Source organism: Haematobia irritans, chromosome 2 (assembly GCF_050003625.1).
Source record: "Haematobia irritans isolate KBUSLIRL chromosome 2, ASM5000362v1, whole genome shotgun sequence".
Lineage (NCBI taxonomy): Eukaryota > Metazoa > Arthropoda > Insecta > Diptera > Muscidae > Haematobia > Haematobia irritans.
In genome coordinates, this window is record NC_134398.1 from 212,393,351 (window position 1) to 212,410,708 (window position 17,358).

General features: G+C 31.0%; 1 protein-coding gene across 1 annotated transcript in view; it reads left to right on the forward strand.

Annotated features, from left to right (window-relative positions):
• CadN (neural cadherin) overlaps positions 1–17,358 on the forward strand; it is a 470,814-nt gene that overhangs the window by 416,987 nt on the left and 36,469 nt on the right. The window contains 3 exon segments of the mRNA XM_075297354.1: positions 274–1,597; positions 14,505–16,806; positions 17,062–17,232. Of these exon segments, the coding sequence (XP_075153469.1) occupies positions 274–1,597; positions 14,505–16,806; positions 17,062–17,232 (3,797 nt within the window).

Below are 17,358 nucleotides of genomic sequence, written 5' to 3' on the forward strand. Positions count from 1 at the left end.
CTCCAACTACTAAGCTATGTGGTATGTGGATATATTATCGTTGAGTTGGCTTTAATGGACACTTTATGAGATTTATTTCATGCATACTTTTAGGATGGTGAATTATATAGCATAATTTTGGGTACAAATGAACTAAATCGTTATAAATGAAATTGTTTTTAATAAAAAGAATATATATTTGAATAAGTTCACATAAGAGGTTATCACATAATTTTGAAATTATTGACTGACTACTTACCACTTATACACTTTTTCACTCTTTTATCCTTACAGCCCCTGGATCGTGATCAACCGAATGGTCGACCACAATGGCGATTCACAGTTTTCGCCCAAGATGAAGGAGGCGAAGGCCTGGTGGGTTATGCTGATGTTCAAGTCAATCTAAAGGATATCAACGACAATGCTCCCATATTCCCACAAGGTGTATACTTTGGCAATGTAACAGAAAATGGTACAGCTGGCATGGTGGTTATGACTATGACTGCTGTCGATTATGATGACCCTAATGAGGGTTCCAATGCCAAACTGGTATACTCCATAGAGAAAAATGTCATTGAGGAAGAAACTGGATCGCCCATATTCGAAATTGAACCTGATACGGGTGTCATAAAAACCGCCGTATGCTGCTTAGATCGTGAACGTACTCCAGATTATTCTATACAAGTGGTAGCAATGGATGGCGGGGGATTAAAGGGGACGGGGACGGCATCTATACGTGTGAAAGATATTAACGATATGCCACCGCAATTTACGAAGGATGAATGGTTTACTGAAGTCGACGAAACAGATGGTACAACCCTACCGGAAATGCCTATTCTCACCGTCACCGTTCACGATGAGGATGAAACGAATAAATTCCAATATAAGGTTATCGATAACAGTGGTTATGGGGCTGATAAATTTACTATGGTCCGTAATAATGATGGTACTGGATCTCTTAAGATTGTCCAACCTTTGGATTATGAAGATCAATTGCAATCCAATGGCTTCCGATTCCGTATACAAGTGAATGATAAGGGCGAAGATAATGACAATGATAAATACCATGTGGCCTATTCATGGGTTGTGGTTAAACTGAGAGATATCAATGACAATAAACCTCACTTTGAAAGAGCCAATGTTGAGGTATCAGTGTTTGAGGATACTAAGGTTGGTACCGAATTGGAAAAATTCAAGGCCACCGATCCCGATCAAGGAGGTCGTAGTAAAGTTTCGTATTCCATTGATCGGTCTTCGGATAGACAGAGACAATTTGCCATAAATCAAAATGGTTCAGTTACCATACAACGTTCACTAGATCGTGAGGTGGTCCCTCGGCATCAGGTTAAGATATTGGCCATTGATGATGGTTCTCCACCAAAGACTGCTACAGCCACTTTGACAGTTATTGTCCAGGACATAAACGATAATGCACCTAAATTCCTAAAGGACTATAGACCGGTATTGCCGGAACATGTACCTCCTAGGAAAGTAGTTGAAATCCTTGCTACCGACGATGATGATCGTTCCAAGAGTAATGGTCCTCCATTCCAATTCCGTTTGGATCCCAGTGCTGATGATATTATAAGAGCTTCCTTCAAGGTGGAACAGGATCAAAGTAAGTACTGATGATAATAAGAATCTCAATAACACATAAATCGCGCAAAATTTACTTTAAATAGAAACATTTTTTTAACTTTCACTATAAATAACAATTTTTACTATAAATAAAACTTTTTCGAAAAATTTACTATAAATGGGAAATTTTTGAAAAATTTAATATAAATAGGAAATTTTTGAAAAATTTACTGTAAATAGGTAATTTTTGAAATATTTACTATAAATAGGAAATTTTTGAAAAAATTACTATAAATATGTAATTTTTGAATAATTTACTATAAATAGGTAATTTTTGAAAAATTTACTATTAATAGGAAATTTTTGAAAAATTTACTATAAATAGGAACTTTGTGAAAAATTTACTATAAATAGGAAATTTTAGAAAAATTTACAATAAATAGGAAATTTTTGAAAAATTTACTATAAACAGGAAATTTTTGAAAAATTTACTATAAATAGAAAATTTTTGAAAAATTTTTTATAAATAGGAAATTTTTGAAAAATTTACTATAAATAGGAAATTTTTGAAAATTTTGCTATTAATGGGAAATTTTTGAAAAATTTACTATAAATAGGAAATTTTAGAAAAATTTACAATAAATAGGAAATTTTAGAAAAATTTACTATAAATATGTAATTTTTGAAAATTTTACTATAAATAGGAAATTTTTGAAAAATTTACTATAAATAGGAAATTTTTTAAAAATTTACAATAAATAGGAAATTTTTTAAAAATTTACTATAAATATGAATTTTTTGCAAAATTTACTATAAACAGAAAATTTTTGAAAAATTTACTATAAATAGGTAACTTTTGAAAAATTTACTATAAATAGAAAATTTTAGAAAAGTTTAGTATAAAAAGGAAATTTTTGAAAAATTTACTATAAATAGGTAATTTTTGAAATATTTACTATATATAGAAAATTTTGGAAAACTTTACTATTAATAGGAAATTTTTGAAAAATTTACTATAAATAGGAAATTTTTGAAAAATTTACTATTAAAAGGAAATTTTTGAAAAATTTACTATAAATAGGATTTTTTTGAAAAATGTACTATAAATAGGAATTTTTTGCAAAATTTACTACAAATAAGAAGTTTTTTTTGAAAAATTTACTATAAATAGGAAAATTTTGAAAAATTTACTATAAATAGGACATTTTTGAAAAAATTACTGTAAATTGGAATTTTTTGCAAAATTTACTATAAATAGAAAATTTTTGCAAAATTTACTATAAATAGGATTTTTTTGAAAAATGTACTACATAGGAAGTTTTTTGAAAAATTTACTATAAATAGGAAATTTTTTAAAAATTTACTATAAATAGGAAATTTTTGAAAAATTTACTACAAATAGCAAATTTTTGAAAAATTTACTATAAATAGGTAATTTTTGAAAAATTTGCTATAAATAGGAAATTTTTGAAAAAATTTACTATAAATAGGAACTTTTTTGAAAAATTTACTATAAATAGGAATTTTTTGAAAAATTTACTATAAATAGGAAATTTTTGAAAAAATTACTATAAATAGGAAATTTTTGAAAAATTTACTATAAATAGGAAATTTTTGAAAAATTTACTATAAATAGGACATTTTTTGAAAAATTTACTATAAATAGGAGACTCTTGAAAAGTTTACTATTAATAGGAAATTTTTGAAAAATTTACTATAAATAGGAAATTTTTGAAAAATTTAGTATAAATAGGAAATTTTTGAAAAATTTACTATAAATAGGAACTTTTTGAAAAATTTACTATAAATATGAACTTTTTGCAAAATTTACTATAAATAGGATTTTTTTGCAAAATTTACTATAAATAGGAAATTTTTTAAAAATTTACTATTAATAGGAAATATTTGAAAAATTTACTATAAAAAGGAATTTTTTGAAAAATTTACTCTAAATAGGAAATTTTTGAAAAATTTACTATAAATAGAAAATTTTCCAAAAAATTACTGTAAATAGAAAATTTTTGAAAAACTTACTATAAATAGGAAATTTTTGAAAAATTTACTATAAATAGGAAATTTTTGAAAAATTTGCTATAAATAGGAAATTTTTGAAAATTTACTATTAAAAGGAAATTTTTGAAATATTTACTGTAAATAGGACATTTTTAAAAAAATTTCCGTGATTTTGAAATCTTCGAAAAATTTACTATAAATAGGACATTTTCGAAAACTTTACTATAAATGAGAAATTTTCGAAAAACTTACTGTAAATAAGACATTTTTAAAAAATGTATTATAAATAATAAATTTTAAAAGAATTTTTTAAAATTTTACTATAAAGAATAATCTCGAATAATTTACTTTAAAAATTAAATTTTCGAAGCATTTACTTGAGAAAACAATTTTTTTTGGAAAAATTTACTATTAGGAAAATTTTCAAAAATAGGAACTTTTTAAGAAATTACTATAAATATGTTAGCACATTTTCAAAAAAATTACTATGTACATGAAATTTTTGAAAATTCACTATAATTTTTAATAAAAAGTACTACAAATAGGAAATTTTTGAAAAATTTTCTATAAATAAATAGAAAATTTAATAAAAATAAATGGAAGCTCTTGAGAGACTATAAATAGAGAATTTTTTGATTATTTACTTTTTTTTAATATTTTCTAGAAATTGTAAAATTTTTAACATTAACTATATATAGCAAATTTTCGAAAAATGTGCTATAATTACGAAATTGTCGAAAAATTTATTATAAATAGAAAATTTTCGAAAAATGTACTATAAATGGCAAATTTTCGAAAAAATCACTAAAAATAGCAAAATTTCGAAAAAAATTACTTTAAAAAGCAAATTTTCGAAAAATTTACTTTAAAAAAGAAACTTTCGAAAAATTTACTTTAAAAAGGAAATTTTCGAAAAAAATTACTTTAAAAAGCCACCGTGGTGCAATGGTTAGCATGCCCGCCTTGCATACACATGGTCGTGGGTTCGATTCCTGCTTCGACCGAACACCAAAAAGTTTTTCAGCGGTGGATTATCCCACCTCAGTAATGCTGGTGACATTTCTGAGTGTTTCAAAGCTTCTCTAAGTGGTTTCACGGCAATGCTTCTCTTAGAGGCCCCACAAGCCAAATTTGGGGGTCCGTTTATATGGCTATATATAAAAGTGGACCGATATGGCCCATTTGCAACACCATCCGACCTACATCAATAACAACTACTTGTGCCAAGTTTCAAGTCGATAGATTGTTTCGTTCGGAAGTTAGCGTGATTTCAACAGACGGACGGACGGACATGCTCAGATCGACTCAGAATTTCACCACGACCCAGAATATATATACTTTATGGGATCTTAGATCAATATTTCGATGTGTTACAAACGGAGGGTATACAAATTTACTAAAAGTAATAAAATTTTAAAAGAATTTTTTAAAATTTTACTATAAAGAATAATCTCGAATAATTTACTTTAAAAATTAAATTTTCGAAGCATTTACTTGAGAAAACAATTTTTTTTTGGAAAAATTTACTATTAGGAAAATTTTCAAAAATAGGAACTTTTTAAGAAATTACTATAAATATGTTAGCACATTTTCAAAAAAATTACTATGTACATGAAATTTTTGAAAATTCACTATAATTTTTAATAAAAGGTACTACAAATAGGAAATATTTGAAAAATTTTCTATAAATAAATTGAAAATTTATTTAAAATAATTGGAAACTCTTGAAAGACTATAAATAGAGAATTTTTTGATTATTTACTTTTTTTTTTAATATTTTCTAGAAATTGTAAAATTTTTAACATTAACTATATATAGCAAATTTTCGAAAAATGTGCTATAATTACGAAATTGTCGAAAAATTTATTATAAATAGAAAATTTTCGAAAAATTTACTATAAATGGCAAATTTTCGAAAAAATCACTAAAAATAGCAAAATTTCGAAAAAATTACTTTATTTTCGCAAAATTTACTTTAAAAAGGAAATTTTGAAAAAAATTACTTTAAAAAGGAAATTTACGAAAAAATTACTTTAAAAAGGAAATTTTCGAAAAAATTACTTTAAAAAGCCACCGTGGTGCAATGGTTAGCATGTCCGCCTTACATACACAAGGTCGTGGGTTCGATTCCTGCTTCGACCGAACACCAAAAAGTTTATCAGCGGTGGATTATCCCACCTCAGTAATGCTGGTGACATTTCTAAGGGTTTCAAAGCTTCTCTAAGTGGTTTCACGGCAATGTGGAACGCCGTTCGGACTCGGCTATAAAAAGGAGGTCCCTTGTCATTGAGCTTAACATGGAATCGGGCAGCACTCAGTGATAAGAGAGAAGTTCACCAATGTGGTATCACAACGGACTGATTGGTCTAAGTAAGCCTGATACATCGGGCTGCCACCTAACCTAACCTAAATCTTCGAAACATGAAACTAAATGAAAAGCAAATTTAAAAAAAAAAATAGTTTTTATAACAAGTTTCGGAAAAAGTTTGTTATAAATTTAATTGTAGATAGCAAATTTTTGAAAAAATTGCAAATTTCGAAAAGTTAGAAATTTTCAAAAATGTTATATTTATAATTTTTTTTTTTAACCTGATGGTAAACCCAACAAGTTTTTAAGGCATTTTCCATAAACATGTTTTGACTTTTTTATTTTAATTTTAAAACAAAGTTGTTTGTTTGGAATTATAAGAGCACACTCAATCTTTCGCCATTTCAACAAGCAATTTAGTTGTACAATTTGTATTAATTACATTTTACTGTAATCCGCTATTGCACTTCTGTAATTTTTCACAACAATTCGAATTGTCCCTTATAAGCTGATTATCATTTGCATAGCTACTTTACGCTTTTAGCGACATAACATTTTTGTTCCTAGCCCATGAACATCTGAGTTGGAGAATGTTAACATGCGAAACAAACTGTTTTTCGAAACTAAATTGGATTTTAAGCCTCAAATAAATACTGGTAATGTTTTATTTTGTTTTTGTATATCCTCCCTACAGAAAATACATAATACTATACGAAACTAGTTTGTTTTCTCCCCCATTGCCCTTATGCAATATAGAACTCAATTGGATTTACTATTTGAGAGGAGAAAAAAAGAGGTACTAAATAACTAGGATGGGTATTAGTTTCGAAAGTAGCTTGTTTCCAATGTTTAGATTAGGACGGCAATTTTTCTGAATGACATTGTATACAACGAAAAGTTGTAAAGGTCACTACTATTGAATTTTAGTAAATTTTTTAAAAACATACATTAAGTATAGAAAATAATTTTGAAGTATACCTTTTGGCTTATATCGAGTTTGTAAAGGTTTTGTTAGGCACTCAGAACTATTGAAATAGAAAGTTTTAAATATTACTCAATAATAATTGTTAACAATGTTTAATGGTTTACTGTTTTGTTGATTTATATTCGATAAATATTTTTATTATAATTTGAAAGGAAAAGTTGGCTATAGAGTTTACATTAATTTTCAATAACTGGTTTGTATGACTTTAACAAAATACCATATAGCATAAGGTCACATCAATTGGCTTTTGTATAATTTGTATGCTTTCACAATAAAATATTTTGAATTGTTCTATACTTTTAGGCTTCGATTGTTGATGCAATATACCAAGAAGAATTTCTAAAATTGTAATATACTTTTAGGCTTTGGGAAAATTCCTTGTTTTTGGTCAGACATGGGAATCCCTTAGGGATTTTAAATCTTAAAACCCCAATTATGTTTTCTTTATATTTGTTTAAGCCATTATGCCTCTTGAGCACATATTTCTATAATGAAATTCCTTTGTTTTCCTATTTCCAAAAATCAATTTTACCATCACTTGGCCACCTGTCACAATGAAATTCCCAAATCTATTTTTCATCAGTTTTATTATATCCCAGCAAAAAAAGAGCTTCCAAAAAAGTAGTTTGGATCCCCAATCCCCAAACTTGTCATAGAACGGAAGTACTTCCTTTTTGGATCCTTTGCATTGCTTTAGAAGGCCCTGGAAGTTAATTTGAATGAAGAAATTTAAAAAGCAAAAAAAAAAAAATTTTTTAACCAATTTCACTTTTTTTTCATCCATATGTTTTATTACACAATTATTTTCCTATTATTAAATTTTTACAATTTGAAAAACTTTTTTGCTCCGACCAGGGGTTGAATCTGGGTTTGCTGGCACTAATAGAACGCCTTAGCACACTCAGCCACTAACGCCATTGAATATAAAGCGTCGAAATTTCAATTTAAATGTTTGTTATATGATCGTAATACGACACCAAGCAATAACATTCTAATTGCATCTCGAGATGTTCTTTATAAGTATGAACGAAAAAATAAGAAACGCAGGTTCAAATCTCACCAGCGGCAATTTTTCTATCAAATATTTTTCTAAAAAAAATTTTTTTATGTCATGCATGTTTTTTATACCCTCCACCACAGGATGGGGGGTATATTAACTTTGTCATTCCGTTTGTAACACATCGAAATGTTGCTCTAAGACCCCATAAAGTATATATATTCTGGGTCGTGGTGAAATTCTGAGTCGATCTGAGCATGTCCGTCCGTCCGTCTGTTGAAATCACGCTAACTTCCGAACGAAACAAGCTATCGACTTGAAACTTGGCACAAGTAGTTGTTATTGATGTAGGTCAGATGGTATTGAAAATGGGCCATATCGGTCCACTTTTACGTATAGCCCCCATATAAACGGACCCCCAAATTTAGTTTGCGAGGCCTCTAAGAGAGGCAAATTTCATCCGATCCGGCTGAAATTTGGTACATGGTGTTAGTATATGGTCTCTAACAACCATGCAAAAATTGGTCCACATAGGTCCATAATTATATATAGCCCCCATATAAACCGATCCCCCGATTTGGCTTGCGAGGCCTCTAAGAGAAGCAAATTTCATCCGATCCGGCTGAAATTTGGAACATGGTGTTAGTATATGGTCTTTAACAGCCATGCAAAAATTGGTCCACATCGGTCCATAATTATATATAGCCCCCATATAAACCGATCCCCCGATTTGGCTTGCGAGTCCTTTAAGAGAAGCAAATTTCATCCGATCAGGCTGAAATTTGGTACATGGTGTAAGTATATGGTCTCTAACAACCATGCAAAAACTGGTCCATATCGGTCCACCTTTACGTATAACCCCCATATAAACCGATCCCCCGATTTGGCTTCCGGAGCCTCTAAGAGAACCAAATTTCATCCGATCCGGCTGAAATTTGGTACATGGTGTTAGTATATGGTCTCTAACAATCATGCAAAAATTGGTCCACATCGGTCCATAATTATATATAGCCCCCATATAAACCGATCCCCCGATTTGGCTTGCAGAGCCTCTAAGAAACGAAAATTTCATCCGATCCGGCTGAAATTTGGTACATGGTGTTGGTATATGTTCTCTAATGACCATGCAAAAATTGGTCCATATCGGTCCATAATTATATATAGCCCCCATATAAACCGTTCCCCAGATTTGATCTCCGGAGCCTCTTGGAGGAGCAAAATTCATCCGATCCGGTTGAAATTTGCAACGTGGTGTTAGTATAAGGTCGCTAATATCCATGCCAAAAGTGGTCCATAACGGTCTATAGTTATATATAGCCGATCCCCAATCACACAAAAATTGGTCCATATCGGTTCATATTCATGGTTGCCACTCGAGCCAAAAATAATCTACCAAAATTTTAGTTTTATGGAAAACATTGTCAAAATGTTATTTCTATAGAAAATGTTGTCAAAATTTTATTTCTATAGAAAATTTTGTACAAATTTTATTTCTATAGAAAATTTTCTCAAAATTTTATTTATATAGAAAATTTTGTTAAAATTTTATTTCTATAGAAATTTTTTTCCAAATTTTATTTCTATAGAAATTTTTTTCCAAATTTTATTTCATTTGTTTTGTTTTGTTATTGTTGGTTTTGTTCTTTAAGCATTGTTGTTGTTTTTTTATTTCAGCTTAAAACCATACATTGACTAAACTACAAGAGTAGCTTAACCAACAGAGGAAAAGAATGTTTGTCAAATTTATTTGGGCAAAGCCCTATAGACTGCAAGATGGTTGGATGGACGCACGTTTCGGAATTACCACATTCCTCATCAGCATCCTCTACTTGCAGCAAAACTATCAACCAATTATCAGAATAAATTCAGGCAGTTTATTAAACCCAACAAAAACCACACTTGAACCCTCCGAAAAAAGGTTTTACATTGATAGCCGGCTTATGCCGAAATAATCTCGAAACAAACATATCTCTTTTCCTATGCCACTGTCAAATCATCGATTTGAATTCACATGGCTGGGTTTATTTTGAGCGTGCCTCCTCTTCTTTTTCCATTTGTTTTGTTTTGTTATTGTTGGTTTTGTTCTTTAAGCATTGTTGTTGTTTTTTTATTTCAGCTTAAAACCATACATTGACTAAACTACAAGAGTAGCTTAACCAACAGAGGAAAAGAATGTTTGTCAAATTTATTTGGGCAAAGCCCTATAGACTGCAAGATGGTTGGATGGACGCACGTTTCGGAATTACCACATTCCTCATCAGCATCCTCTACTTGCAGCAAAACTATCAACCAATTATCAGAATAAATTCAGGCAGTTTATTAAACCCAACAAAAACCACACTTGAACCCTCCGAAAAAAGGTTTTACATTGATAGCCGGCTTATGCCGAAATAAACTCGAAACAAACATATCTCTTTTCCTTTTTTTTTTTTTTCTATAGAAAATTTTTTCCAAATTTTACTTCTATAGAAAATGTTGTCAAAATTTTATTTTTATAGAAACTTTAAACTTAATTATATACGTATTTTATCGGCCTTTTTTAGTTTAATATATACTATGTATGGACTACCTTGTAATTTAGAAGACGGTGTTAGGAAGTTTTAAGATACCATGCCATCTGCAAGTGTTACCGCAACCCAAGTAATTCGATTGTGGATGACAGTCTTCAGTAGAAGTTTCTACGCAATCCATGGTGGAGGGCACATAAGCTTCGGCCTGGCCGAACTTACGGCCGTATATACTTGTTTTCTTTTTTATGTCATGCATGGTTTTTATTTTTTATTTTCGGCATATATTTTCGTATAAATATATTTTCTCCATTAAAAATCAACAAAAAAAAATTAAAAATTCCATGGAAGCGAAAAAGTCAAACGGCACTGGTTCAAATCCCAGCGGGTATGAAACTAATTTTATTAATTTTCTTTTTTTTTTATTAGTTTTCTATTTTTTTGTAAAATTTAATTGTCCAAAATTTGCACTTAAAATAGCCTGATTGCGTTCTTTCCTGCGTACTTGTCCACAAGGACTGCATCGGAAGTAGAAAAAAAATCTAAAGGGGATCCCAAGATCCGCTTTAGAAGAAATGTTTGTGCACTTGTCCAAAAGGACTGCATCGGAAGATGAAAAAACTCGATGGGGGATTCTGCGATGGGCTTTAAAAGAAATATTTGTGGAACAACTTCCAATTTTTTTGCTGGGTAGTTCCAACTAAAGAAATTTGATTTCTTCCTTAGAATAGTTTCCCACAAAATTCTTTCTTCATACATACGAAAACCAAAAACATGACCATGCTGATATAAAAAAGATGTGGGGTACCATGACAAATAAATTTAAATTGACATTGTCCTTCGACAATGTAGCAAATTTAAACTAATCGAAAAATTGTATTGCTATTGGGGTAAAGAAAAAAAATTTTTAGGTTTTTTCTCATTTCTTCTTAAATACTCATAGACAAAAAAAAAGTAAATCGAATGGAGAGATATTCTCTTAAGTAACAATACAAAAAAAGCAAATAAGAAAAAATCCAATAAACTGTTGGCAAAATACATTTGCAATTTCAAGTCAATTTTGAGGTCAGAAGCCCAGAAGCCACAATACTCATTTACCACTTCTACTCCATTCCGTTCACCGAAACCTTCATCCGATTTTCAGCACTTCCGGTTCGAAGTCAATACATTGTCGATGGCTACAAATGAACTTTTACTATTAAAATCCAATTATCGAAAAGCTTACAATGGTAGAAATCACACTACAACACTTCAATAGAAACAGCAGCTCTGGCTTTGGAGTGCAATAATGAAAAATGAAATGGTATAAATGAAATAGGAATGTGAAAAAAATACACTTGAAGAAAAAAGCACATATATCAAGGAATACAAAGTGCTTTCGATGAAATTTAGAGATTTTCCTAAGCATTAGACGTCGATAAAGAAATTTTAATTTTAATTTACTATTTACTATTTATATTATTACTATTGTCATCCTATTTTTTTGCTCAGTGTTTGCGTATAAATTTACTAGTTTCTCATGTGGTATGATTGCAAAAAGTACAGGAGAGCAAAGAAAGCAAATATTGTGAAAGTGAGATGACTTAGCCATTCATTGGCTTTATAAAATCCCTCTGGGTACAGTTGATTAGGTAATTCCATTTCTACTTTCCACAATTTGTGAAGTGTAAATTTACCCAATATTTTTAATTTAATTACCACTTACAGTGACAATGAATAAATTTAGAAATTTAATTATTCTACACAAATTTATAAATAATGAACAATTATTTATAGATTAAATTTATTTAGTAAACGAACTGGTTGAAGGTAGTTGTAAATTGTGTACACATTACATCAATGTGTTGCATATATTTAGGATGTTATTTAGTAAAAGGAACTAAGCAATGATAGGCACAACATTTAGGAGGTTATTTAGTAAAAGGAACTAAGTAATGATAAGCACAACATGATGGTGCCTTTTTTAATAAAAGCGGTAATATAGTAGAGATGGAGAAACATAAGCTATTAAAGAAATATTTAAATATGTTCTATTATAAAATGGTCATCATCATATCTTATCTTGCAATGTTCTATTCAAACTATAGAAACCACTTTTAATAAAAAGTGTTCGTTTTTTTTATTATAAATAAATGCATGTATCCATATATAGTTACTTTTCTTCGGTTCCAATGATAATATTTATTAAAATTTACAGGATAAAAAACTACTGAACAATTTCGTGACAATTTAAAGGATATTACCTTTCGAACTCAAAAAGCAGTAAATGTGAACACATGAGAAAAATGTCATAATAATAATAAATGAAAATATCAATTTTCGGGGACATGTTCTGTAAAAAAAAGTTTGAGGACATTTCAAAATTAAAATTAAATTAAATGAAAAAACAAAAAAAAAAAACAATAAACTCAAATAACAGTGAATATAATGAAAAACATTTACATTTTCGTGGACGTAGTCTATGAAAAAAACTACTTTTTGAGGACATATCCAGCTCAAATTAAAATTAAATGAAATTAGGGAAAAGTAAATTCAAACAACAGCAAATGTATGTTATTGCATATGAACTTAAGAACCAATGCTCTATAAGATAAAAACTGGATACACATTTTCGGAGATATTTTCTTAGAGTAACAAAATTTGAGGACACACCCTGTAAAAACTAATTTAAATGTAAATAAATTCAACTTGAATAACAATGAATGAAGAGAATATAAACCAAAGAAAAAATGTTCCACATAGATAAGAACTGACAAAAAAAAATCCCAGCGATGTTTTATGAAACAAAATTTTGGGGACATATACCGTTTAAATTAAATTAAATGAAAAAAAATTAGCTTAACTAAATTCGAATGAATCGAAATTTTATATAATTTTTCAGGAACATATTCTATTAAAAACAACAACAAAAAACAATTTTTATTATGATATAAACTACCTTTAAGGTTTTGGGGACATTTTCTATGAGAAACAAATTTCACGAAAATATCCTATTAAAATTAAACTAAATTAAAAAGAGAAAAACTAAACTCAAATAAAAGTGAATGTTATGAATATGAAATCACAAAAAATGTTCTGCAATAATAAAAACTGAATATAAATTTTCGGGGACATATTCAAAAAAAAAAAAAAAAAAAATGGGGATATATCCTGTTAAAATTAAAATTAATTTGAAACAAAAATCTCAATTAACAATATGTGTAGTGAATATGAACCTAAATTTTAGGGACATACTCTTTGAAAAAAAAAAATTCGATATACGTTTTTTGAAGATATATTATACGAAAATCCAATTTTGAGGACATATGATGTTCAAATTAAAATTATTTTTAGAAAAAGTAAATATAAATTACAGTAAATGTCTTGAATGTGACTACACGAAAAAAAAAATCGGCATTCATAAAAACAGAATATAAATTTTTTGCGACATATTCTATGAAAAACTAATTTTGAGGACACATCATGTTTAAATTAAAATTAAATTTTAAAAAATCAAACTTGAATAACAGTGGATGGAAATAACATGAACCCAAAAAATTTTACCCTATTGATAAAAACTGAACAAACATTTACGGGGAAATTTTTTTAAAAACTTATTTTGGGGACATATCCTGTTAAAATTAAAATAAACGAAATGAAAAAAAGTAAACTCAAATAAATGTAAATGTAACGAATATGAATTCACTCACTTCACAACAATTTTATATAGACATATTCTACGAAAAACAAATTTTCGATAATGATAAAAATTAATGTTCGGGGACATATTATATAAAAAACAAATTTTGGGGACATATTGATTAAAAAAAATAATAATAATAAACTCAAGTAACTGTGAATATAATGAATATGAACTCACGAAAAAATATTTTGGGGACATTAAATTTAATTTAACAGTGAATTTCGTGAACATGAACCCAAGAAAACATTGTTCATAATGATAATATTGAATATAAATTTTCGGGGACATGTTCTATAAAAACAAATTTTGGGGACATTCACTGTTAATTCAAAATCTGAGTAAATTTTGAAATTTAGTTTGCATTTACCATACATTTAAATTTAATAAAAAAACTATACAAATACCACTTAGTCTAATATATTATTTTCTTCCTCTTCCATAATGTTTCTTTCCAGAGGGTGCCAATGGTGATGGTATGGCTGTTATCTCATCCCTTCGTTCCTTCGATCGTGAACAACAAAAGGAGTATATGATTCCCATTGTGATCAAAGATCATGGTTCACCGGCAATGACTGGTACTAGCACACTGACGGTTATCATTGGTGATGTTAACGACAATAAAATGCAACCTGGCTCCAAAGATATTTTCGCCTACAATTATCAAGGACAATCACCTGATACACAAATTGGTCGGGTTTATGTCTACGATTTGGATGATTGGGATTTACCTGATAAGAAATTCTATTGGGAATCTCAGGAACATCCACGTTTCAAATTGGATGAAGACTCGGGAATGATTACTATGCGTGCTGGCACCAGGGAGGGCCGTTATCATTTACGCTTCAAGGTCTACGATCGTAAACACACCCAAACAGATGTTCCAGCAAATGTAACAGTGACTGTAAGGGAAATTCCCCATGAGGCAGTGATTAATTCGGGCTCTGTACGATTATCGGGTATAACCGATGAAGATTTTATAAGAGTTTGGAATTATAGGACACAGTCTTTGAGTCGTTCGAAAATGGATCGTTTCCGTGATAAATTAGCTGATTTGTTGAATACAGATCGTGAGAATGTTGATATATTCAGTGTGCAATTGAAAAAGAAACATCCTCCTCTAACTGATGTCCGATTTTCGGCTCATGGTTCGCCTTACTATAAACCTGTTCGACTAAATGGTATTGTTCTTATGAATCGTGAAGAGATCGAAAAGGATGTGGGCATCAATATAACCATGGTGGGCATCGACGAGTGTTTGTATGAGAATCAAATGTGTGAAGGATCCTGTACGAATACCTTGGACATCAGCTCTTTGCCGTATATGGTCAATGCCAATAAGACTGCTTTGGTGGGTGTGAGAGTTGACACACTGGCCGAATGTACTTGTGGTGCTAGAAATTTCTCCAAGCCAGAGAATTGTCGAAATACCCCTTGCTACAATGGAGGACGTTGTGTGGATACACGCTTTGGTCCTCACTGCTCGTGTCCCGTTGGTTATACTGGACCCAGATGTCAACAAACGACAAGGAGCTTCCGTGGAAATGGATGGGCTTGGTATCCTCCTTTGGAAATGTGTGATGCATCCCACTTAAGTTTGGAGTTCATTACCCGTAAACCGGATGGTTTGATTATCTATAATGGTCCCATTGTACCTCCAGAACGTGATGAAATGTTGATTTCCGATTTTATTTCCCTCGAATTGGAGAGAGGTTATCCCAGGCTCTTAATAGACTTTGGCTCGGGAACCTTGGAATTACGGGTGAAAACCAAAAAGACCCTTGATGATGGTGAATGGCATAGAATCGATCTCTTCTGGGATTCTGAGAATATACGCATGGTAGTGGATTTCTGCAAATCAGCTGAGATCAGTGAAATGGAAGATGGATCTATGCCAGAATTTGATGATATGTCGTGTCAGGCTCGAGGAAATATTCCACCGTTCAGTGAATATTTGAATGTTAATGCTCCTCTCCAAGTAGGCGGTTTATATCGTGAGCAATTTGATCCTTCACTATACTTCTGGCATTACACGCCCATGGCCAAAGGATTCGATGGATGCATAAGGAATTTGGTACACAACTCTAAGTTATATGATCTGGCTCATCCGGGTCTATCACGCAACAGTGTTGCCGGATGTCCCCAGACAGAAGAGGTCTGTGCTCAATCAGAACAAACTGCCCGTTGTTGGGAACATGGCAATTGTGTGGGATCCCTTAGCGAAGCACGATGCCAATGTCGTCCTGGATGGACTGGGCCGGCCTGTAATATACCCACCATTCCCACCACCTTTAAACAACAGAGTTATGTCAAATATGCCCTTAGCTTCGAACCTGATCGCTTTAGTACCCAAATTCAGTTGAGATTCCGTACCCGAGAACAACATGGTGAATTGTTCCGTGTCAGTGACCAGCATAATCGAGAGTATGGCATATTAGAAATCAAAGATGCTCGTTTGCATTTCCGTTACAACTTGAATTCATTGCGGACGGAAGAGAAAGACTTATGGCTAAACGCTGTGGCTGTGGATGATGGCCAATGGCATGTGGTGCGCATAAATCGTTATGGTTCAGCAGCTACCCTGGAATTGGATGGCGGTGAGGGTAGACGTTACAATGAAACCTTTGAATTTGTTGGCCATCAATGGTTATTGGTGGACAAGCAGGAAGGTGTCTATGCCGGAGGCAAAGCAGAGTATACGGGTGTAAGGACATTCGAAGTATATGCTGACTATCAGAAGAGTTGTTTGGATGACATAAGGTAAGTGTGTGAGTTAGTGTCTCTTCAATAGCAGGGAAAAATCTCCTGGGGTCCATTGGTGTTTTACCATTGGAATGTTGTTGTTGAAGCTGCAAAAAACCGTAACCATTAAATCACAGGCTATCCATGAAAATGCATCAAAAACAATTAACCCAGATTCAGTAGTTGAAGAGAGAAAAACCCATAACAGTGAAATCTAAACTAAAATATGACTATATGGTCTCTTCCTCTCTCCCTCTCTCTTTTTGCATACAGGCTTGAAGGTAAACACTTACCATTACCACCGGCTATGAATGGTACCCAATGGGGTCAGGCAACTATGGCCCGTAATTTGGAGAAGAATTGTCCCTCAAATAAACCATGTTCGAATGTCATTTGTCCGGATCCATTCGAATGTGTTGATTTATGGAATGAATACGAATGCACGTAAGTTAAATTGGTCCTACTATCTCTCTCTCTCACTCTCTGTATAAATATACACTAACCAATCTAGCATTGTGCTAGGTCAGCCAAAACCTACTTGCTCCCCTCTTGAATTCTTACACCCTTTTC